Source organism: Lepisosteus platostomus, chromosome 7 (genome assembly GCF_059453375.1).
Source record: "Lepisosteus platostomus isolate fLepPlt1 chromosome 7, fLepPlt1.hap1, whole genome shotgun sequence".
Classification (NCBI taxonomy): Eukaryota; Metazoa; Chordata; class Actinopteri; order Semionotiformes; family Lepisosteidae; genus Lepisosteus; species Lepisosteus platostomus.
Window position 1 is genome coordinate 55,119,901 of NC_142617.1, and position 24,909 is coordinate 55,144,809.

At 38.4% G+C, this 24,909-nt stretch overlaps 2 protein-coding genes across 7 annotated transcripts in view; one reads left to right on the plus strand and one right to left on the minus strand.

Annotated features, from left to right (window-relative positions):
• The window catches only part of cd276 (CD276 molecule), an 81,523-nt gene extending 71,634 nt beyond the window's left edge, over positions 1–9,889 (minus strand). For 2 of the 5 annotated variants that reach the window (XM_088641293.1, XM_088641292.1), the window contains exons 1-2: positions 9,595–9,887; positions 616–714 (exon numbers count right to left, since the gene is read on the minus strand). In XM_088641293.1, the coding sequence (XP_088497419.1) occupies positions 616–661 (46 nt within the window). In that variant the 5' untranslated portion in view covers positions 662–714; positions 9,595–9,887. Of the gene's footprint in view, positions 1–615; positions 715–9,594 lie in introns of all 5 variants that reach the window. The other 3 variants (XM_088641295.1, XM_088641296.1, XM_088641294.1) reach the window with 3 other exon arrangements.
• A 6,168-nt stretch (positions 9,890–16,057) lies between these two features.
• LOC148659250 (ubiquitin-like protein 7) lies at positions 16,058–23,949 on the plus strand. 2 transcript variants are annotated; one of them, XM_088641297.1, is made up of 11 exons: positions 16,058–16,138; positions 16,439–16,628; positions 16,942–17,061; positions 17,499–17,581; positions 18,746–18,830; positions 19,288–19,345; positions 20,178–20,311; positions 20,744–20,793; positions 21,610–21,783; positions 22,468–22,596; positions 23,042–23,949. In XM_088641297.1, exons 1-11 carry the CDS (start codon positions 16,133–16,135, stop codon positions 23,177–23,179), a joined length of 1,167 nt encoding a protein of 388 aa, XP_088497423.1. In that variant the 5' UTR covers positions 16,058–16,132; the 3' UTR covers positions 23,180–23,949. The 2 variants fall into 2 exon arrangements, with proteins under 2 accessions (XP_088497423.1, XP_088497424.1); XM_088641298.1 differs by lacking the exon at positions 16,058–16,138 and adding an exon at positions 16,258–16,276.
• Positions 23,950–24,909: the final 960 nt, after the last annotated feature.

The window sequence follows — 24,909 nt, forward strand, 5'->3', positions numbered from 1 at the left end:
CTGTATACAGTATACAACCCAAACTTCCAAATTCTTTGTAATCTACAGAAATTCAGGTTGGGAGACTGTATCATGACCATTTAACATTATAAGTATTGCATGTTCTCTTAGAAATGTTATAAGCTGGAAAAGCTAATAAACTAGGGCATAAAGTTATGTCTTGATGCCCCCTATAATCTCTAGAATGAACTGCCCTGCAGGCCGTGCTTAAAATAGCCCCCTCGAGATGGGTGTCATCAAATGCAAGAAACTAATGCATTTTATGCCATCATAAAAATCTCTTTAGTAAGAAATGTTAAAAAGCCCATGCCTCAAAGTTGATCCAGCAACTGTTGCAAGCACTGAAACCCTCTGCAAAGCATGGTGCCAAAATCCCGTTGCAAAGTCAATAACACTCCACGACTTTGAAGTTGATAAACAGCCACAGGGATATTTATCCTGGGACCAGTACTTTGGCCAGGGACCAAAAACAGGCCCTAGATTTATAAATATTTAACACAAAGTAACACTTGAAATACAAACATCTTTAAAATGAACTCCTTATATCTGAACGTTCAGATTGTGCTTTCTAAAAGGTCTGTTTTTTAATGAATAATTAGATCTGACAGAACTCACCAAAGACTCTCACTACAAGCAGAGCTGGGATAAGGAAGAGGAGCATTCTGAAGGCAGTAATCAAGAATTCTTTTCCACAACGTCTCTTCAAATACTGACCTGGCAAAAAAAACAAGGACAATAATTTGAAGAATGCAAGTCAACCAATGCACGTTATAGCCTATTAAAAAAAATATATATACACACATGTATACATTAAATGTGACAGCCAATAGAGATACATTGTTTAGGCAACAGTCCATTATGGTCCCAAGCTTTGCCATAATTATACTTTTTTTAAAAGACCATGACAAAAATCTTTAAAGTGTAGTATAAAAATTTTAATTGTGATATGGAAGGATACTGCAACTACACAGAATATAAAGATAGAAGAATAAAAAAAAACTTACTAAACTGCCACGTTTAGAGGACAAGCAGAACTACAAATTTAGTGTCAGGTTTCAGGAATGTTGCCAGGATTGAATTGTTGCTGAATGAGGACTAAGGCCTGCACTTTATTTTTAAACCTTTATGGCTCAGTCTTGTTTCACAATATTTTAGTAACACACTGTAGTCATGGACGTACAATTTACTAGTTTATCTATTTTGTACCCTTTACTCACAGTGTGTTTTTTAGGTGTCCAACAACTTCTGCAAACGATTATATAATTTAATTAAGCAGACCTGTTAGACCACAGAGAAGTACACATGTAACTGCTACCATACTTTTATTATATATAATTTAAGTACAAAAACAGTCACAACAAATTACTTTTAAGAGAGATTCTCAGTCTGACGTCACTCAAAGAGCTTTGGATTCTCATCAGAAAAACAAAATCTTTAGTGCTTGAGCTGATTATGAAATGTTTTGATTGCTTCAGTTTTAAAAAGACAGACCTTTAAATAACAGCTTTAAATTTGATGTTGAAAGTTTTACCAACTTTGGGTCATATTGCTTTTTGAAAACAAAGTTTTATGTTACAGATTCACTAATAGTGCATTTTGGAAAGAAGTATGCACAAATACAGTATAGCAAGGATCAACAAATATTGTCAAGCTGCAGCAAACACACCATAGTAAATTATACCAAAGCTTATATCATTATACACGCTACAATGTACAATTTTCTTCTATTAAGATAAGAGCACTTTATTGGCCATAAACAATTTCTTGTATTAGGAATTTGTCTTTTCGCATACCCCAGCTTCCTCTCCATGAGACACACAGAAAGGGGAGAAGCTGGGGGTCAGAGCGCAGGGTCAGCCATTTATACAGCGCCCCTGGAGCAGTTGGGGTTAAGGGCCTCCTCTGCTGGCCGTGGAATACGAACCAGCAAACCTTTAGCCACAGAGCCACCGCACCGGCCCTATTAATGTGCTAATTTAAATATAAGTTGTTTTTCTTTACTTTATTCAGCTTTATATATAATCTCCTTGTAAGTGACATTCATCCAAAGGGACAAGGGGTATGCTTTCTTGAAGGCCAGCTTTTCCCAAAGCTGTCCTTGCTCCATTCCAATTTCACGTGCGCTTTAGAAACTTTCTGTTGATAATTACTCAGCTATCGTGAGTCTCCTACATAGCAGACCTTAGCAAGCACAGGCCTAAGTGTCTATATAAAACAGCACTTCAGTCAACATGTGCCAACTTGGCATCTCCAGGTTCATCCTACTAATTAGGCAGGGGAGGAGTTATAGTTGTGGACAGACCTCTAAGGCTCTACAGGAAACAGCCAAGCAAGCTACCTACACTAGGAAGCGCTGTAATGTTACCCTTCATGATTAATCCTTCCCAGGCTAAGGACACATTAAGAGAAAACTTCCACTTGCAGTTTACACTAGTAAGCACATGAAAGCCATCTAAATTTCAAAGGTTAGAAATGATTCAGCAATAAATCCACTCATTCATTAATACAGTTAATCCCTCAGGGGAGGCTGCTTTTCAGCAGTTAAAAAAGCTTCCCAAAAACAAACTGAAAAAGCCTCTAAGGGCTTCTAAAATATCAAATGTTTCTCTGCTAAATATATGCATTTAACCCCTTCAATTTTAAACTTTGGTTGAAAATTAAGCCATGAATCTATCAAAAAATCTCGCCAAAAACTGCTGAAGCATCAAGTATTTTACATACTGTAGAACCACTTCCTCCAGAGACAGAAAGAACATCTGCCTCACTCCTGTTCCACACACTCTCTGCTACATCTTGCTCTTAGCCAGCCCATCAGGAAACAATCATGCCAGAGGAAATAAGGTGGGGAAACACATAAACTCATTTGCTTAGGATTTCCCCTCAGGGACCGTAGCTCTGTTCAAAATAAGTTGGATTCACCAGAGCGAGTTCATCCATTCATTTGGCAGTGCTCAGAGCTCCTGCAATAAACACTTTAAACGAGACAGTCTAATGAAAGCATCATATCAACTCCCAACTTATGTACACTGTACAAAGACATATCACACATGTGTGAATATAATAATAGTACCCATCTATAATGATTATTCCTTGTATTTATATAGGCATTTAATGAAATAGACATGCAGACAAACATTTGCCTCTTTTATTTGTCAGTTCTTTGTCCTTCCCCATGGTGATGGATGACAAAAGATTTTCTCATTTGTGTCATCTTTTTTTTATACTCTAGCAAAACAGGAAGCCCAAAAGCTCATTTCCTTAGGGGTGAGTTGTATCTAAATAAACAGAATTTCATTTCAGATTTTCTTTTAAAAAATGTAGGGGATCCAATAAGTTTGATACCTATGTTTTTAGAAACAAAAATTGTTTACTCATTTAAAAACATTTGTTTTGAAAAAACTATTTGAATAAAAGCCTACAGTTTTCACATTTCTTGGGCATACAATATAAGTCTGTGTCTGTGGTGTTTATTTTCAGCAACTTTTTTGTTCATTTTTATCAAGGGTGCCAATAATTCTTGAGCCCACTGTACAGTTTATACAGTACATACAAATATATAGGATGGTATCCACTTCCTCCCCCATTGCATAGTAGAACCCATTTGGGACACATGGCACTAATCCTCCAAGGGTCCCACTACATGACAGATCAGCTGGAGTTATTGTTCAACAATAACAGGTCAAGTACCGGGAAACATAGACTGCACAGACTGTGCAAGCCCAGCATGAATTTATCCAGGATACTGGGATTAACAACCAAAACCTTAACAACCAAAATAGTGCAATGGAATTTTATGACAAAATAGTTAGGACTATGTCAGTTGAAAACCAATCCTGACCATGAAGTCGGGGGGGGTGGAGTGGTGGCTCTGTGGCTAAGGATCTGTGCCTGTGGCTGGAAGGTTGCTGGTTCAAATCCTGCAGCTGGCAGAGGCCCTTAACCCCAACTGCTCCAGGGGTGCTGTACAATGGCTGACCCTGCGCTCTGATCCCCAGCTTCTCTCCCTGTCTGTGTGTCTCTTGGAGAGCACGCTGGGGTATGTGAAAAGATGAATACCTAATGCAAGAAATTGGATATGGCCAATAAAGTGATTGTATATTGGTCCATCTATACCACTTGCAGCAGCAACCTCATTTTCCTTAGAGGTGTCTGTCCCTTTGCAGTGCTGACCAGACCTAGCCTTATGTACCTTCTACGATTTGACAAGATCAGCCTAAACTGTCAAAATGGGTCAATAAGGTTTTACATGGCACATTAAAAACATTATTGAGTTGGATAACAAAAACGTCATGCTCTTATAATAGTTTTGGACAATATTTACTCAGCTTTGTGGAGGGACCACATTTTGTTCCACTAAATTTAGTGTTTTGTGTATGTTAATGCATACAAACAATTTTAATCAAAGCTTTTGATTTTAGTCAAAAACCTAACACTCTTCTCTTTAAATTAAGACAGCTAAACCACATTGTTTTGGATAATGAAGCAGAACAGTCCTAGAGGAACAAATAAATTACATTTTATATTATTAATGATTGACTAAAAACACCACATTCACTTACATACAGTAATCAAATTTAAATTAGCATTCTATCTAAAACGAAACTTTTTAATACTGATAACTAGGGTATTTTCCTGCAGTACACATTAATACAAAAATGTACAAACTACATTTCACACATTTCACCAACTGTATTCTTTATGCAGAGACACTGTATTTTCCCAGTTAATCAATGTTTTGTATGGGCTCTGAAATTCTATTTTTTAAAATAAATTTACATTTGTTTTCCACAGTGACAGAATCATTTTAAGAGTTCTCATGAAGTTACCTCAACACCAGGTTTTGCTTGATTCAAGTGTTCTGTAGATCTAGCTTCAATTAATTGGGAAGATTCAATTCTTCTATTATTTTCATAGTATGGAAACTGGACTAGAGATTGTTTCAGTAGCATCTTAATAAGGTTAGTGGTTACCACTGTAAAATTATTTTGCCAGTTAACAGCTCAGGGCATTAAAACAGAAACAAACTTAAAGATAGTTCTTAAAGCACCACTTTCTTCTGAAACAGGATTTTTCCATTTAATTGTTGCTTCCATATGTTCTCAAAGCTTAAAAGGACGTGGTGAGCAGTAATATTCAACCTTGCATTTTTGTTCACTGTTTTATAAATAGGATTGCTGATGCAAGGTTTTATTTTTGTGAGGTACAGTAGTTTTCCTATTACAGCTCCGGGCTAGGTTGTATTGTAGTTGTTGCTGCACTAACTTCAAAACCAAAGGCCACACTCTTTCTCAGAGAATGTCTGTGGTGTCAAAAGCGAAGTGCTTAGCTTTTGATGACCTTATTTCAATTGAAAAACACAGATCATTTAAAAATAAATCAAAACATGACTGTGTTTAAAAAAATATTCAAATGGACAATGTGGAAAAAATAAGTGTGTATTTAAAACAGGACATGTTGTACTACACAAATAAGCCTTTTTTGATTTACGATTACAGAACATTCTTAGGAATTGTTTATATATTCAGAAACAACGACTGCCTTATTAAAGCAGCTAGAATTTAACATTATGTTTACATTTGATTTGTTGCTTGCTTCATCCCTCACTAAATAATGGCATACTTTTCTTACTAAATTGTGCTCTTAATATGCTAATACAAACTTAAATTACTGACATTAATCAAAACTTTTCTAAAACCCTGATTAACATAGTAAATTCAGAGCAATTCACAGAAGGCACTGCAGGTAAGGGTAGCTTAAAGGAAGTTGAACCTCAAAACCTAACAATTTCAAAAACAATAAGGCCAGTAAAGCTTCCCAGTCAAGAAACATTAGAACAATTTTAAGCTGACTTTAATTAATTACTGCATTTTTATATCATCACATCACATCAATTTCAATAACTGCTTATCTAATTCAGAGTCACGGTGGTCCAGAGCCTATTCCAGGAAGCACTGGGTACAAGGCAAGAGACACCCTAGACAGGACACCAGTCCATCACAGGGCACACAAATATGCATGAACTCACACTAGCACAAAGTTCCCCGGAAGCCAATTAACCTACCAGTGTATTTGGACTGCGGGAAGAAACCGGGGTACCCGGAGAAAACCCATGCAAACCCAGAGAGAACATGTAAACATCACACAGATAGCACTCCAGGAACTGAACCCAGGGCCCCAGAGCTGCAAGGCACCAATGCTAACCACTGTGCCACCATTTTTATACTATTAATTATTCATCACTGTTTTAATGAATATTTCTCACCAAGACTTCACTGTTGTACACTTCCGTAATAAAGTCATTTACCAGCAGTAATATTTACCAGACCATAAATTAAAACTAAAATGACCATAACATGGCCTTCCAACAGACTAAAAGCACATCTTAAAAGGGCTACAGAGCACTGTAAATCACTTTACATATTAACACTAACCACTTACAGCACACAGCACAACATTTTAACTTTCCCAGAAACAACCCATGTCACTTTCTATAGCCACATTCAAGACTCAGAAGCCATGAATAATAATATAAACATCTAGGGTAACTGCTATTATTGTTGTTCTTTTTTAGTTTAAGATGTAATCAGCAGCAGCACTAGGAATGACTTATGAGTATTACTTATCTGCCATAACTGGTAATTAACATAACATCACTTTATTAGCCCCATACAATTTCTTGAATTAGGAATTTGTCTTTTCACATACCCCAGCTTGCTCTCCATGACACACAGACAGGGAGAGAAGCTTGGGGTCAGAGCACAGGGTCAGCCGTTGTCAGCACCCCTGGAGCAGTTGGGGTTAAGGGCCTTCCTCCAGGGCCCAATGGAGTAGGATTCCTCTGGCGGCTGCAGGATTTGAGCCAGCAACCTTCCAGCCACAGGCGCAGATCCTTAGCCACCGCTCCACTGTTCTTAAGCAACAACATTCAGCATATGTAACGCCTGATCCATCTTAAAATGTATCAGGAATCATGAATGCTGAACAGTAAACATAAAAATACGGTTTGTGGTTGTTTTATATGGATAGGCAGCAAAGAATGAAATTAACCCTTCCTCCCCAAAATAGTGGTCCTTACATGCATATGCAGAGCACAATTGCACATCTCTACATGCGGATCATACAATACATGTGTTGCATTAGTTCCCTTCTAAGTAGAGAGATATTCCACTCAGACCAATGCAGGTCACAAGCATAAGGTAACTATCACTTTACCTACTTCTCTTAACCAGGCAGGAGACGTCATACACATTAGTAACTATAACTATCAGTATGCTGGAAGGACTATGATACATAGTGTATTGGTTTTCATCCAACTCGGTGTTATCAGCCTATTACTGTCTAAATTAGACAAATTTAACAACTTTGAGTGCTTTCTTAGTTTTAAAAAAACCTAGGACACGTGCAAAAAGTATTAAAAAATAACTGTCCTAAATCCAACTGTTCCTTGATGTTATTTTTAAATAGCAACAAAACCACAGTTTGACCTTCTATTTTAATTGAATGAATATATTTGAAAAAATCTGCATGAGATCAAGGAAACCACTTTACTCAACTAAGTAAAGTGCTATAACAAACATCAAATATCTGACACCAGGCAAAACCGATGACACAAAACTGATGAAAGTTTTGTCTTTCCAGGCAAAAAATGCTAATGTGAGTAATAGATATATTAAGATATAAATACAAGCTTTTGAAATGCTACCTATAGAATAGATGTATATTTTACCACTTAATCTTCATCACAAGGCAAAATCTAAAATGAGTCTAAAGGATAAAATCAGATCCAATTACTTGAATTCCGCTACTGTTCATGTTTCCATTTCCAATTGTTTCCATTTGTAATTGTGTGTATTTATTCTATTTTGGTTGAATAAACAATAAATAAATGGAAAAGATATCCTTTTATATTCTGTTGTGCTGGATTAGTTAAATAAAACTGCTCAACGTCCACTTGCATAGCTCTGGAAAAAGCTGTGGCTCAGATTCATGTCTCACACCATGTCTAATTAAAATGCTATCTCAATAAGTTCTCATGGGCACTACTCTGATTGTATCAAGGACCCTGGGAAATTGATATAATAACAACTATGCAGCTGTTGCAGCTGTGTGTTGAAATCATATTCTTAAATACTGTAAATGGCAGAATAAAATGTGAGATCTGTAATTTTCATTAAGAGGCTTTGAAAGCTCAGCTTTAAAATGAAATAGCATATTCACAAGAACCATTCCCATTTTTTTTAATAAAATGGAATAAATAAATGGAACGAAAAGACCAGGAGTACACCCCGGCGTCCTGGCCAAATTTCTCATTGGCCCTTACCAATCATGGCCTCCTGATAATTCCCACCTATAAATTGGCTTCATCACTCTGCTCTCCTCCCCACTGAGAGCTGGTGTGTGGTGAGCGTTCTGGCACACTATGGCTGCCGTCGCATCATCCAGGTGGATACTGCACATTGGTGGTGGTGGAGGGGATCCCCGTTACCTGTAAAGCGCTTTGAGTGGAGTGTCCAGAAAAGTGCTTTATAAGTGTAAGCAATTATTAATTATGATTATATCTTCTGTGATCGTTTTTTGGCACAAACAAGTGAGCTTCAGCAAATTAACATCAGGGGGGAAACACCAACTGTAAAATAGATTTTAAAGACTGGCATTCTTATAATAAGAATGATCTTTATTCATAGCCCTAGGCGTATTTATATTTTGTGTGAATGTGTGTTTTTGATATTCACAAGAAAATGAATTTTCGTACTTCTTACATTTTTAAAATGTATAAGAACGTTTTAATTTCACAAACTTCAGTTATTTCACAGCATGTAGAATAATCAGCAGAGAAACACGGGGATTCTGCACACTGACAATCAGTTCTTTTACTTGGCTTCAAGGAAATGAAACTTTCCCAAAGTCTCGTCCCGAAACAAGTTATAACCAATGCTTATGTATAACCAAGTAAATTGTTATCCTGCTAGGAATACGGAGATTCCTCATTCTAGTTGAATCAGGTATCTTTAATAATGACACTTTCTTAGAATCTAAAACGTCTATTCACTGAAAATCAAGTGTAAAGTCCGTTTAATTTATCTTGCAAGTAGTCACGTACATTTAGGAACTATTGCTGACTATTATATTTAATTAAAGAAAAAGCTCCGACCTCAACAAGTCACAGGCTTCATTTCAAAACAGTCGCACCGAGAACATTTAGTTACTTACATTTTATGTTTTAAGTTAGTTCTAATAAGTAATTAGAATGACCGAATGTAACAATAAAATCGCGTATCATTCACAACAGTTCATTTAACGAACTGGTATTAACTTAATATTCTTAATTTAGACAGTTTAGGATTATCATGCGAAGATTGAGGACATCTAATTGAGGAAAAATAGATACTGTACAATAACAAATGAATACAAAACAAAGGGATTCGCTAAAAATGTGGAAGTCAGCCATAAAAAGTCGGAAACTGCATTGCTCTGCAATTCAGTGTACAACTCACTCTCTCATATCTTTCACTCTCAGATATGAGAAGATATGATCCAAGGAACCATTATTTGGAAAACTAGTATATTGATGCTGAAATTAGACAAAGAACTTACCAGCCAGAAAACAGATTATTCACAGTGCACCCTTCAGCCAGTAAAAGTGATCTTAAAAAGCTTCATAAAGCAACCCTTAATTTATGCATTCCCGTTGACTTACGTTACTTCAAGGTATAACGTTATAAAGTGTCGTCTAAGCTCGGCGTTTTAAAAAGCCTTTAGACTCGAAGCCATTTGTGACTGTCCGTTCGGAACTAAAAAATAATCATCCAACTCCTCCTTCCTAGTCGGCTCTTTCGGCTCTTTTGTCCAGCATGATGTCATGTATCAGGGCAGGACTTTTCCCTCCTGGTGCACTGGGAAAAAAAAAGGTTTCCCCCTCCTATACAAATTAACCATTTAGTGCCTTTTTATGTGTGAAATATATACTCATCTTTTTGTGCGCTTAGGTGCCGAGTTTTTGCTCAGATCAATTCATTTTGAGTAGCTATTAACAGTGTCTGTAATGTACTGTATTTTTTATCTGCAGAACACATTTAATCCAAAGATTCCATTTCAGATGTGTAATAGGAAAACATGCATATATTCAAATGATCAGTAAAGTTTATTGATATTGTAGCGCCCACGTGGGGCGCTGTAGCCATGCACACGCTAGGCAGGCTACGAACTGGGGGTTGAGGGGCCCGTATATAGTAAGGCGAGGGCCGGAGACGCCCTCTTCCCTCTTGTGTCTGTGAAGATGTGTTGCAGTGCAGTGCTGTATCTCCACTGTCCAAATGTGTGTAACCCCCCTCAGCGACTTTAATAAAGGTCCTGCCAACCCGTGTCAGAGCCTCTGGCCTGTTTCTTCCCGTCGGCGAACCCCGGGAGCGTTACAATATGATTAAATACCCTAATTTTTTTTTCTAGATTGAATTACGTGTTCCTGTAGTTATTAAGCAACAGTATTATAACAACAGCCAAAGAGACATGCAGACACAAAGACGTCCTGTAAATAAACGTACAAATATGTCGCGCTTATCGAACTGTAACAATTCCACATATAATGATGTTCCCTTTCTTAATTGTATATTCTTTTTTAAAAAACGTTTTTTATTTTTGATAAATTCATGTTTTCTTTAGCAAACACACATTCTGAAAAGTACAGAATAACATAAAAAGCTGTAGTTATGTGGTTAGTCAGAATAGTCATTCAAAGTGCAAAATAGAATCCTTTTCCAATTAAAAAAAAATATTGCAGGCTATGCAGACAGAAACACCCAGACAAAGGATTCAGAAATCATATACTGTGGTTCTAAAGTGAGTGACTGACCCAGACAACAAATGGAGCTATCATGTGCTCTACAGGAAATTCAGCCTTTCCCTGTTTCACAACTGGGATATTGTGGTTTCGTCCTCTTCTGACTCGTTGACAAAAATAACTGGCTTCCAGAGCAAAATGAACCAAGATGGAAAAAAAAGTGCAAAACGCAGTCAAATTCTCTCTCACACATGATAAAGTACAACCAACTGTATATATGAGCATGGATTTTAAAAAAGTATTATACAAGCAAGGGTACTTCACCTATGACTTGTCAATAGGGGGCAAAAAGAACCATTGCAAATGTCATGTCATACAGCATATGTAACATTTACCCCCAACAAAATAAACCCAGTAATCATCTCCCTCCTCAAGACCAGCAAAGGCTCTCTCCCTGTGACTCTCCCTGCGCCTGCACCTGGCTGGGGTAACCCCGAGCGAAACAAGGCCAGGACTCGTTCCCTCTATTCTTGTCTTTCACCACAGCCTCGTGTTTGTTCCCCTCCTCAGGAATGTTGAACACCAGGAATACAGTGCACTTCCACTGGAAGAAGATGGGAGAGGAGATGCAGGAGCTGGAGACTTACTGGGGAAAGGGAAATCTGGTCTACTCTTCCCTGGCCAGTTACCAATGTGATCCTCACCAGGAGATGAGATGAGATGAGATTATCAAAGACAACAAATTATAAAGGTAAAAAGTATAAATGTGCCTCTTTTGCTGAGAAAAAACATGAAAACATAATTAAAAACTTGAAATAGTGTATGAAAATTGCCCTCAAAGTCCTAAATATTCTCTATTTTACTAGTACATAGAGTAAGGAGACATTTACAGGAACTATTTTGTGTAATCTAATTGTCATAAATATTGTTTAGAGTTTACTTACTGTAGGTTGCACTGTGAACTAAAATAATATTTCTTATCTACAAAGGGAATGCAGATATTTACTGAGTAGTATACAAGACACAAATATTGTGGTGATTTCAAGTTAATCTACAGCATTTTCTATTAAAAAATATGCGCACTCATTGTTCTCCAAATCTGCACATCAGCCTTTTCCAGCAGATTACTTCCTGTCTGCTTGCCAGTGTGACTCAGTATGGGGCGCGTCCCTACAATTACCCCTTGGAAGCATATTAAAGAGTGGAATTTTTTTCAAATCCATTTTTCAAATCCTGCTTTTATGCATTTTCACAACATCTGTGAATCACAAAGAAAAAAACAACATGGTGTCAAACTCCAGAATCAAACACATGCCCTTGAATTTATAAGGCAGGAGCACTAAATACCACCCCAATATGTAATGACATTATTTGGTTTGCTATACAAATTAATCCTTATCTATTATCCAATCACTTCATCCAATTTGGAATCATGGGGGAGAGACGGATCTTTTGGTGGCAAGCCCATATCTATTAATGATTGTTAATGTTTTTGACATAAGAACTGACTACATAATGAAAAACATTGCAGTGGAAGAGCGAGCAAAGTCTTTGACTGATGGGATAGGTGTCTTCTCTGGTCTCCTGTTGAAAGTGAATGAGTTCTGGAAGTTAAAAGGCTGTCTGCCCTGTACAGACAGTTCAGGAGTTGACTCACCCTCTGTGGTCATGAATCATTAAGCGCATTAACAGATCTATCTTAACTTTCCACTTGCTAAAACCTAAAATTTGATGCAAGTGTTCAGTTTTAAAAGCGCATTTGTCATTTTAAACACAGAAACAATGCCAAAGAATTTCTGCTATCCTACCAATTTCCATATGTTGGGGAGATTGATGTTAGACGTGGACGACAACATATTGTTAAGGAGTGGTTTAGAGCCCATTCGTGCCTCTCCACTATTCTTTGAAATGGTCCAGTATGCTGCACAGAGCAAAATGTTTGACCAAATTGCAATGGTGAGCAACAGCTTTAAGTTCAGTAAAGAAAGTCCACTTTAATAATAATAATAATAATAATAATAATAATTGCTTACACTTATATAGCGCTTTTCTGGACACTCCACTCAAAGCGCTTTACAGGTAATGGGGACTCCCCTCCACCGCCACCAATGTGCAGCCCCACCTGGATGATGCAATGGCAGCCATAGTGCGCCAGAGCTCTCACCTCACATCAGCTATCAGTGGGGAGGAGAGCAGAGTAATGAAGCCAATTCATAGATGGGGATTATTAGGAGGCCATGACTGGTAAAGGCCAATGGGAAATTTGGCCAGGACGCCGGGGTTACATCCCTACTCTTTTCGAGAAATGCCCTGGGATTTTTAATGACCACAGAGAGTCAGGACCTCGGTTTTACGTCTCATCCGAAGGATGGCGCCTGTTTACAGTATAGTGTCCCCCACACCATACTGGGGCATTAGGACCCACATGGACCAGAGGGTGAGCACCCCCTGCTGGCACCACTAACACCTCTTCCAGCAGCAACCTTAGTTTTTCCCAGGAGGTCTCCCATTCAGGTACTGACCAGGCTCACACCTGCATAGCTTCAGTGGGTTTCCAGTTGTGAGTTGCAGGGTGATATGGCTGCTGGCCTATGTAGAAGTGCATTTAGAAATTAGAACAGGAAGCACTGTACCCAGGCTGTGAGGGGTATTTAAAAATCTACCACAGCCCTGGGCCTGAAGCTGAGACACTGGCATCCATCCCGACACAGACAGATGAGATCCTTAGATCAAAAAGCTACTACCAAAGCTCTAACCTTGGGGCAGATGCAAACTGGAGATGCCATTCTTCCGAAAGTAACATTTCTTATGTTCTTTTAACCAGCCACTAGTTTTAATTAGAAGACTTATTTGTCATTACCAAACTTGAATAAACAATACTCTTAGAAAGAGGATAACCGTTTTCTTTTTTTTTACATGCATGCATTATACAGCAAATCATAGCTTCATAACCATTCACATAGAGCTTCATAACTCTTTAAATAGTTACTGTAACTGTTCCCCTTTAAACAGAAGCCTGTTGCATAATGCTCTACTTTTCCTCGTGTGCCTTGAGAGGTATAAACCTATGGGACTAAAAGATGCATTTTTTGCAATAAAAAACACCTTTATTCCAACAATAACAATAACAATAAAACATTTCAGCATGTAGCACTTTGGGAATGTTTTCCTCTTTGGAAGCTGTAAGAATGTGATGCAAACCCATCCATTGTAAAAAGGCCACACCACTTAGGAGTTATCTCTGCTTCCTTTCCCATATTCAGCTCTGCAGTACGTAGGCTTTGACAACAGCCTATCCTACAATCACAAAGACTAGAACAGAGATCTGTGAGGACAAAAAAAGGCCTTTATTTTTACACAAAAATTATTTTTGACACGGTGTTAAAAGAAAACAATAAACTGCTTGTTCTTTTAAAATATAAAGAAACCTTTTTTCTCTCCCAAATCTGTTATGTTTACCAAAACAAACTCCGCTATTTCACAATTAAAGACTTCTCCTTGGCAGAGAAGCTTAAAATAAATAGATCGTAACTGTAAAACAAAGGTGATTATGGTAATCATATCCACAAATATATCACTGAGGTATGATTCATACCATTTTAAGTCCTGGAAAAAACACACACACACACGATGAAAAATCCTTAAAGACACCGTGGCAGATTTCTCCGTGATCCGTACACATTTCCAGTGTCTAACATACCTCTCCCTAAACCAAAAGTTAATTGGGGAACCTTCTGTAAATATGGCATTAAGACACAGAGGAAATACAGTTGAGAACTCCAGAAACTGAGTATATAGTATACTGCTACGGTTGTCTAGATGCTCCGTCCGACTGCAAAATAAAAATCCGTAACAAATAATTACACAATAAAACAAAGCAGAATTTTAGAGTGTCCGAGTTAGGATTACAGTGCCAATTTCAAGAGGGATGCACGCAGCAGTATCTCCTCTAGCAGGGACCTCCTCCTCGTTTGAGACAGCGATACCATCCAACTCGTCTTTAGTTACAGTTACAGTTACACCTTCTAGCTCCGGCACAGCTTCCGCCGTAGGTGGCTTCGCTGTCCTGGATTCAACTCTGCACCGGCAAGCCCCTTTAACCGTCTCCAGCTCCTCCTTGACTGCTCTCACTTCCGCCTCCAGACCCTCTTGAGTTGACTTCAGCTCCGCCTTAAGACTGCTGTTTTGAGCACGGAGGAAATCGTTTTCATCCTTCAGGTTCGCGATGGTCGTCTGCGCCACAAGGGAGCTGCTGGGGCTATCGAAGTTGCGTAACTGCATGATGGCTTCAACGGTGGCCTGCTCCCAGGAGCCTTGGGGGTATCGCCCGTCTATTTCAAGTTTCTTTGCAGACCCCGCGGGGGGGCCGCCGCCCGTGTCCTCCAGCAGTGCCTTGTAAACTCTTTTCCTAGCCGGTCTCTCATCCCCACCACTCTTGCTTTCCGTCAGGTCTTCGTTTTCGGAGGACCCCATGTTTAGCACTGGCACTGGATGCTCGGCGGTTGGCGAGCCCTTTACAAAGTGCATCGAGCAAACGACTGTCCCCTTGCCTGGCAGAAAGTCTTTTCTACCGATTGCTCCCAACCATGCCTGCTGCTTCTCCTTATCACGGGGGAAATAATAAAAAGAGAAAGGCTCAAGACACGAGCACGCATTGTGCTGCAAAGGGGAATGGAGCTCACAAATGTCCCGCCGCCATATGCTTAGTTTCCTCTGGTTATTAGTGCACCCTGACACAGCGCAACACCTTCCACCTCCTCTTCTATACAGAGCCATTTCTCCTTTTCTCCGCCCAAGAGACAGCAAAGGTCTCTGGGTAATGGAGTTCCCCAAAAAATTACACTAGAATACGAACTAATGAATTCGGACATTTTACGTTAATTTATCAATTTCTTAGTCAGGTCTGAGCGGTGTATTGGTAAAAATTAAGTAAAAGGAATTCCGCAGTTTTGGTATGTGGTTTTTATTTCAAAAACCTTACCTAGCAGACATTTGGAATGACAAACTATGTAGTATATTGAATATTGTATCACTACGTTATTAATATTATATATTGAATAAAGTCTCACCAGTCTTTCAGGAAGACGTTATAAATTTATGGTAGAAATTGGTAAAACATTTAGCGTTTTTAATACCGTTTTTGTTTGGATGCAAGTGGAGTTCTTTTGATCCATATGCTTACATTTGATCAAAATGTGTAGTCGACGGCACTGTTCAGTCAAAATCACTAGCACCTCTATTAGCAGCAGAGTTTTTCCTCTTAATTCTATAAATAACAGAGTGGCGTGTGCAGCGGGGAAAAACTACAAATCCCAGAAATCATCGAGAACTTTTTCCGTTTCCAGGTGACAGAGCATGAGTGTAAACATCGCTCTTTCTCTTTTTTTTGTTATTTTTTAATTATGTGTTCATTTAACATAATACTTCTATTTTAAAAAAACTTTTCTGAATTCATGAAATTCAGTTTTTAAGTCATAGCTAGTTACATAGTCAGATACGGTATAATAGTCTTTTTATGTTCAGTCGTAGTCTCGAATGTTAAAAACAACCAGTGTTATTAATCGATAAATCTGATCCAGTTGAGTTTAAAACATGTAATATGCATAATTTTTCTTTATTACTCTACTCAATGTATGCTGTTTATATTTTTGCCTCCTTCAGATGACTATGGCAGTTCCAGAGTGGCGCATTTCACTGAAACTGATGGACCAGCCCTCGGTCCCCAAGTCGGTTCTGCAGTTTCCCGAAACGGAACCGGGAGATGTGGCACCGGGAGGATATCGTATCGCCACACTGAAGCAGCTGGTAGCAGCCCATTTGCCAGATTTAGTACCTGATCCGGAGTTTATAGGTCAGTAAAAACTGGCTTTCAAGAGATGTTCCTTTCACATTAATTCAGTGGTACATAACTCCGTTTGGTGGTGGTGGTGGGGGGTAACATTTTTCAAAAGCCATCAGCTATTGATGATTTATAGTCCTAGAAAACCCGCTGGATTCTGGTAGCCCAAGTTGACGTTGCACACTTTTTGATATAACCTTCTATCAATCAAGAGGCAGGGGATTATAAAGTACATTATTTTTACAGCGTGTTGGTGCAACGTTTGGAAATGAGCTAGAACACAGGATTGTCTCTCCAATTCCTGACGTATGCGTTTATATTTCAGAACTGGTATTTTGTGGCAGAAAGTTGAAAGATGAGCAGACATTGGAATTTTATGGGATTCAGCCAGGATCAACTGTCCACATTTTAAAGAAATCGTGGCCAGAACCAGAAGTCAAGCCAGGTGTGTATGAGCCAGTCCACTCTCTCTACACAGAACCATTTAGTGCTAAGTACGTGGTGTCTGTTTCAGTAATTTAGTGTGGAGCGAAATTGCTGTACTTTCTTTGAAATTGCTTATGCACAGCATTGTTTGGCTTTTTAATCACTGTTCTGTCTTTTGAAAAAAGTATCAAATCTTGATTTATGTTCATGCTAATACAATATTGAAGTCCTGCTGGGGAACAAAAATAAATTAAGCCAGTTTAGAGGGCACTGAAGTTTATGACAAAATTACAAGCAGAAATTAAATGACTTCTTTGAACTGAAGCCTTCTTTTTTTAAAATTCAGAAATGAATGGCGTCATGTGATGTGGATATGGAATTTACGAACCGTCTCACGGCTGGCTTTATATTGTGACATCACAGAGTTTTCCATTGTGCTGTACAATTCCTTTTCAGAGCCTGTGGACAGAACAGCTGCTGCCAGGGAGTTCCGTGTGCTTCAGGCAGCTCTACATACCAGTACTGCTTATAGAGACTCGGTGAGACTGCACTGAGAAACTTTGGCTCATACTAGAAGTTTCAACAAACAAGCAAAATGTTTCATAGTTTAAAAAGGAGGTGTTGTGTTTGGAAGACAAAAGATGCTTTACTTACGAAAAGTGAAAACAGCCCCCCAGCATTGCATTGCTTGCATTGTGAAATGATGTTCTGCTCAGTGACTTTTATATCTGTCACTTCTGTTTGATTCTGAACAGAAGTAACAGATTCAGAGGGGGCAACAAATAATATTTCCTTAAGTTTCTCTCAGGTGTTGAAGCAAAGCACAAAGTCCCTCAGATAACTCCAAAGTATTTTGCATTGATCATACTTACACTCCTTATAGTCAGGGAATACCAGTGGTACATAGAATGTGTGTTTTTGGCTTCTCAGGCATAGTTTGGCAACACAAATATTTATAAAGATAGTTAAACAAATATATATTATACATTTTTTGGCTATATACAGGTATTTTCACTACTGTGTGTCATCCAAGTTCTGCCTTTTATAGACAGTATACTACATGAGGTCAAAACACTTTAAAATGGGCAGAGAGAGAACCTGTTTTCTAATAAATAAGGATTCTGGAAGGACTCATTTTATTTAGATTGGAAGCTAAGGAAATGTGAATCTTATTTCCTTGTTCAGAATAACGCATCACTAACAAATGAGGGATGTGCTTTAGGCTGTGGATTCACAATGAAGGATATCAATATTTTCAATATTATTATTTAAGAGTATAGTACCCTTCAAGTGCTGAGATCAGCACTGTGAAGATTCTAGTTTCGTAATCTGTTTTAAGGAGGACAAATGTTCTAATGGCCTAATCACTTCTAGTCTTCCTTCCCCTCTCTTCTGGGATATGTTTCCTCCCTGTTTATTTTATGTCATTTTTATCCTGACTTGAGGCTTAGTTTGTATTAAGACTCGTCTGTGAAGGCTGGCTTAACGATTTCACCAATAACTATCTGCTCAGTGTTGGATATTGATGTTCTAAAATGGCTTTCTTAATATTTTAACAGAATTAGTTTACCTTATGTTAATGATTACTACCAATCATTCTTTTGATCATCTTTGGACGTGATGCACTGCCTCACAAATAGCTATGTAAACATATGCCCATTGTGTCATCCTTTTGGAAGCTGATTGTTTTTCCCCTTATGCAGGTGTTTAAGATGTTAAACAACAGGGAGTCCTTGGACCAGATCATTATAGCCACGCCAGGCCTGAGCAGTGATCCGGTGGCACTGGGCAAGTAGAAACATCCTTTGAGTATCCATGTCTTTGTATACGTGCTTGCTTGGAGTTGTTAGTTTTAAAGGTTGACTACTAATGGTCTGTGCAGGGTAATTTGACTATTGGCCCTTCTAGAGCATTTTATATTTATTCTGTCTTCATCTTTTAAATTATTCACTACTTTTTAAGTATTTCAGAAAATGTCAATATGCAGAGTTGAACCCAATGTATAAAGAAAACCTCTATTTATATTTATATATCCTTTGGATATACATCACCAGAAGCATCAATACTGAATTATTCAGAGGAATGTATGCACACCCTTTCACCTTTCAATATTCAATATTCAATATCAATAAAAGTAGTATTAAATTACGGGTATAGATTTGCAGTATTGTCTTAGAGATGATGCTTTGTGACATACCCTGGAACTTCAGAAGTGTGAAAATGTATTCTTATTCTGCTTTTCTAGGTGTGCTGCAAGACAAAGATCTGTTTGTGTTGTTTACTGACCCTAACATGTTGGATACGTAAGTAACATCTTCAAGAATATTCTGCACCTATTTTCTGCAATGAAAAAGCACCCAGTTTATTAAAACCATAGGTTCATCTTAAAACACTAGGAAAAGCTATCAGTGTCTCTTTAATCGGTAGCTCACATACCATTTTAATTCTGAGCTGTAACCCTCTTACCTACACAATTCAAGTAGCTTTACACTACTTCCTAATTCATTAACCCTAACAACTTTACTGTCTTTCAGTTCTCTCAATGCAAGCAGTAGATCATGATGCCAAACTCTCAATTCTAGAGCCCTGAACACTCAGCCATGTTGTCTCAAAGACCCACAATTCTAAACTCTCTTCTGTCTCAAACTTCAGTCATAGGAAAATAGTTTGTATTCCAACTACTAAATGATAGTCCTCTGACAAAGCTTCCACTGTATTCTCATCCTTAGTATATGCCCACATAGCCTTTAAACCCTTTCATTTAAAGCACAGTGCATCAATGGTTCCCCTTTCATACAATTTTAAGATCACATGCCCTCCTACTTCATTAGTTCATTACCTCTGACATCTTATTTTTTAATTTATCAGTTGTTGCTGTTAGTTCAATCTGTGCAGCCATATTCCCAGGATTGTGTTATGTCTTGGATTACATCAATCAGTGAGGTTTGATTTGTTACAGCACCTTTTCTTTTTGAGTACTACCTTCAAAGCAGTTATTAAAGCCATTCTTCCAGAAACCTGCAAATATAATATACATATTACAGTAACGTACATAACTGTACATATTCCCATTACCTGTAGAACCCAGAGGTGTTTAACTCAGAATTTCTAAGACTCCTGCTTGTCCTTTCTTAGGCTGATCACTTCGCACCCAGCCCTAGTCAATGCTATCATTCTGGTCCTACATTCAGTGGCTGGAAGTGTCCCTTCACCACAGAGTGCAAGCACATCTCGCAACGTCTCGGCAAGCTCCTACAGCGACATGCCAGGTGACTATAGACTGTTGTGTCCTAGATGTTTCAGAGAGTCCTAAGAGGTCTTGACATCTATATCCAGTAGAGGTAACACCGAAGAAGGAGGGTTATTTTAAGTCAATGCAGATGTTTGGAATTTCTTTTTAGTTTCTGTTTCAACACATTTTTAGTGAAACTGCAGATCTGTCTTATACAGTGGTGAATATTACCAATTATATTATTGGGATTAGGACAGAACTATTATTTCAATAGAAAATGGGAAGCTTCGAAGAGCATTTGCACTTATAATGACAGCTTTGTCTTCTCCATTGGTTGTGTTGTGCTACTAACAATTTGGTAATCTGTCGGGTAGATAAGCGAAGACCTTTCCCAAACTCTTGATACTTAATCTACTAGCTTTCACCAGAGGATTAATACAATACATGCACTTTTTTATCTGCACTGCAGGAGGATTTCTTTTTGAGGGCCTGTCTGATGATGAAGAGGATTTCCAATCGGTAAGATAAAATCCAGTTTAATTTAAAAGTCAACACTATCTCAAAGAGACCTGGGAATTCAGTATTGCAGCTATATCACAGACTCCACTGCAGAAACAAAGATTTAGTTCTGGCCTGTTGATGGACATTACACAATTCTCAAAACTATGCAGTTTGTTGAAGCAATTAAGATCACTTTATTGGCCATATACAATTTCTTGTATTAGGAATTTGTCTTTTTGCATACCCCAACTTGCTCTCCATGAAACATACAGACAGGGAGAGAAGCTTGGGGTCAGAGCACAGGGTCAGCCATTTATACGGTGCCCCTCGAGCAGTTGGGGTTAAGGGCCTTGCTAAGGGGCCTAACGGAGTAGGATTCCTCTGCCAGCTCTGCAGGATTTGAACCAGTAACCTTCCAGTTACAGGCACAGATCCTTAGCCACAGAGCCACCACTCCGCCCCCCTGACTTCATGGTCAGGATTGGTTTTCTGGCAACCTTCCAGCCACAGGCACAGATCTTTAGACACAGAGCCACTGCAGCACTCATTAATGAATTACCGCCCATAATTATGAAGGAAATGACCAGATGGAAGACCACCTGGTCCTCCAAACAACTGAGGAATAGACAAATTTATTATTTTAAAATATTGTGTAAAGGTTTCTCCTTTTCTTAAATTGAATGTAAATCTACATAGTGCTACTCTACAGTAGTGTTGTTAAGAAATTGCATTGCATCACTGGCCCAAGAAAATCTGCACATGCTGATGGTATTTTGTCAGAAGTCTATGGCTGTTCTCCTTTTGATGTTGTATTCTGCTGCGTTTCTCCCACAGGGCAGCCGGGCCACCCCTTCCACCAGCACAGGGACCCCTGGCACACGGCCAGCCACGCTCGGCTACAGTGGTGCTGTTGGCCCTCGGCCCATCACTCAGAGTGAACTAGCTACCGCCCTTGCCCTTGCCAGTACACCGGAAAGCAGTGCAGTCACTCCTACCACTGGCAACCAGGTGCTTCCTCCAGTTCCTTGCATAAGTCATGTAAAAATCAAAGTAAAAAAAATTAAATATGTGAATAATTAGAAAAGGATCTAAAAAAAGATCAGAAAAAAATTAATTGTCCATCCAAGGGAGTGGAAATTTATCATTGACATCTCCATAAAAAATCAAGACTGAACATAAATACACGTTAAAAAGAAACAATAGTCCTAGCCATGCAACAATACATACGCACACACATCTTGCTCTGCCCATGTTACACTATCATTGCATTAATCTGATAGCTTCACACAGGAAATGGTCACTTAGCTGTGTTTATATACTGATTGTTCGGGAGGGAAAAGATTTAATGTAGACATTTTTCTTGGCCAAAAGCATTCTAAACCGCCTCCCTGAGTGGTCTTTCCTTTGATCTGCAATATAATACTTACTGTTTATAGGCTATACATACCATGATACCAAAAGTAAGGATGCTTTCTACTAACATTCTTTAAACCTTCTCTAAAACATTTTGACTCACCCCCAACCCCTTTCAACTTCCTGATCAAAACTGTGTGCTGCTAACTAGCCTTCATAAACTGGTTTTAGTATCAACAGTATGTTTGATAGAAACCTAGATCACCAAACAGATAGATTAGACATGGGCACTCATACTGTTTGCTTTTCTTTTTAATGTATGCGTTCTTATTTTTTCAGGGAGCCTCATCCGGGGCCTCACCTGTCATGGGTTCTTCAGGAATGCCTGCAGGAACGCCCATCACCAATGATATTTTCACCCAGGCACTGCAGCAGGCACTGCAGGTGTCCAGTCTCTCAACCTTGCAGGTGAGCTGCACAAGCTGTGGGACTCAGTTTTAATGGAAGAGAACAACAAACCACAGACCCTGGTTACCACACGAGCACAGTGTGAACGCGATTATAACCCTTCTTTTCATAGATGGTCTTTGAGAGTGACAGGGAGGGTGCTGTTCAGTCTTTTTTTTTCTTGCCCCATCATTGACATGTGCTGTGTTTGTGTTGTGATCTACTGTATGAAAGGCAAAATTATCCTCTCAAACCAAAAAATGTTAAAAATCTTTCTCTGTGTGATACTACAGTATAGTGCTTAGCATTGGAAAGGAGCAGTGCTTTCAAAGGAAACCATTATTCATTATTATTATTATTTAATGTATCAGTAAGGATTTTTGCCAGTAACTAGCTTACCTACTAAAAAGAATGGGATGCTTTTCCTTTCCCTTCAGCAGTGTTAGATTGTGGCTTATCTTCACAGAGCCAATGGCAGTCTCAGCTACAGCAGCTACGGGACATGGGGATCCAAGACGAGGAGCTGATCCTGAGGGCACTGCAGGCGACGGGAGGCGATATACAGGCTGCTTTGGAGCTTATTTTTGCTGGGGGAGCCCCTTGATCTACAAGTGAACCCATTTCAGCATTTGACTGTGCAGCACCACTTTGTGACGCAATGGAACTGAACCCACTGATTCCCCAACCCCCAGGAATTTCTAGGCCCTTAATACGACTTTTCCCATGTGCTTTTTTTAAAAAAAAAACCCTAATGCTACAAATAAAAGATGCATGAGATCAATTTTCCCATGTTTTATATTCTTACCTTTTTCAGCCACCTCTGAAGAAAAGCATGAATTTAATTAAGAAACATATAAATGTTTCAAGCCCCCTAACCGCGGTATTTTCAAAAATATGGTTCGACCCTGATAATTAAAGCATTAAGTGGGATCCATACAGTTGCAAATTATATAAAAAGTGAATCTATCGTAGTTTCTGTAGTGTGCTCTTTAATGAAATAGAAACTCAGTAAGGAGCAGAATCCCCACTTGGGGGCAATGTTTACCACATTGCATCTTATGAGTAAAGGCTTTAAGGGTTTAGTACCTTAACAAATAACACATGCATACATTAGTGAACAACAGGCAGATATACAGTTAGTGATTAGACACATTAGACACATGCTTAATGAAACAGTAAAATATATATATAGCACTTCCATTAAATGCACCCGACTGTCGAGTTTTAAATGAGATGAAAATATTTTGGGTGCAAAATTTCATGAAGGTGTCAGTCTTGCTTGTTTGCTTTCCTTCAGTTTAGACACCTGCTCTGATGATACACCCTGGTGGTAAATGGAAATTTGTATTTAAATAAAGAATAAATATATACAGACTCTGTTTTATGGTCTACAAACTTTTTTTTTTAGGTGAGGAGCTGGCTAAGCTTCTTGGTTTATTAAAATGTATTTTTCTAGGTCGTGTTTTACCTTGTGCGGAAAGATGTTTTGTTTGCTCAGACTTTCAAATCATTTTTTTTTCTTTTGGCTGTCAATGCTGTCTGAACTGGTAAAGATTAAAAAAAGTCTTAAGATTTTATGGACCTACTGAGTAAACCGACCCTCAACAGATATTCAAAGGGAGTGATTTTTTTTATGACTTAATGCAAGGGATTTCACGTTTTGTGTGTGTGTCACAAGCAAGGATGCACAAGTTCTTTGAAGCCAGATTTTATTTTGATGTGAACATGAGAATAGGTATCACTTGTCTGGCATAACAATCTGTCATTGAACAAACAAAATAGGATTTTGTTGAGTTCATTTACTGCAGCATTTAAAAATGTGTTTGTTTTTATTTACTTACCTAACCTTTTTTTGATTTCTTACTGACAATCCATGATGTAATGTTTGCTTTGGTAGTTTAGTTGAACCAGGCTCTCTGCTACCATTGAAAGTTTAGTTGCATATCCTTCTTACAAACAGAGATAATTTGGATTTCATACAACTGCCTGAATAGATGCAATTTCTGTACAGGTTTCTTGTCCTTTCATCATTTTCTCAAGATTCAGAGGTATTTAAAAACCCTAAAGACCCCTGCCAGCTGCTATTTAAAAAGCCTTCAATTCTAGTTAATTACTGTACTTTATTTTTGGCAACTGCTGTCTATCAAAGCCGCGCAGCTCAATCATTTGATTTCAGATCCTCACTATAAAATACTAAAACACAGCTGGGGCCCAGTTTTTGAAATACACTGCATGCACCTGTATACAATAAATTCGTGCTCATTTTGCAGACACTTGAATTAAGCTATTATTTACTCCTTTCACTGCATATTATCTATTCTCATATATCATCAA

Bases quoted from the DNA above. Each gene is read 5' to 3' on its own strand.
- LOC148659250 (XM_088641297.1), top strand. The intron at 19,346-20,177 runs GTAAGTAACATC...GTCCTTTCTTAG, and splicing joins GACCCTAACATGTTGGATAC to GCTGATCACTTCGCACCCAG. The intron at 20,312-20,743 runs GTGACTATAGAC...TCTGCACTGCAG, and splicing joins CTCCTACAGCGACATGCCAG to GAGGATTTCTTTTTGAGGGC.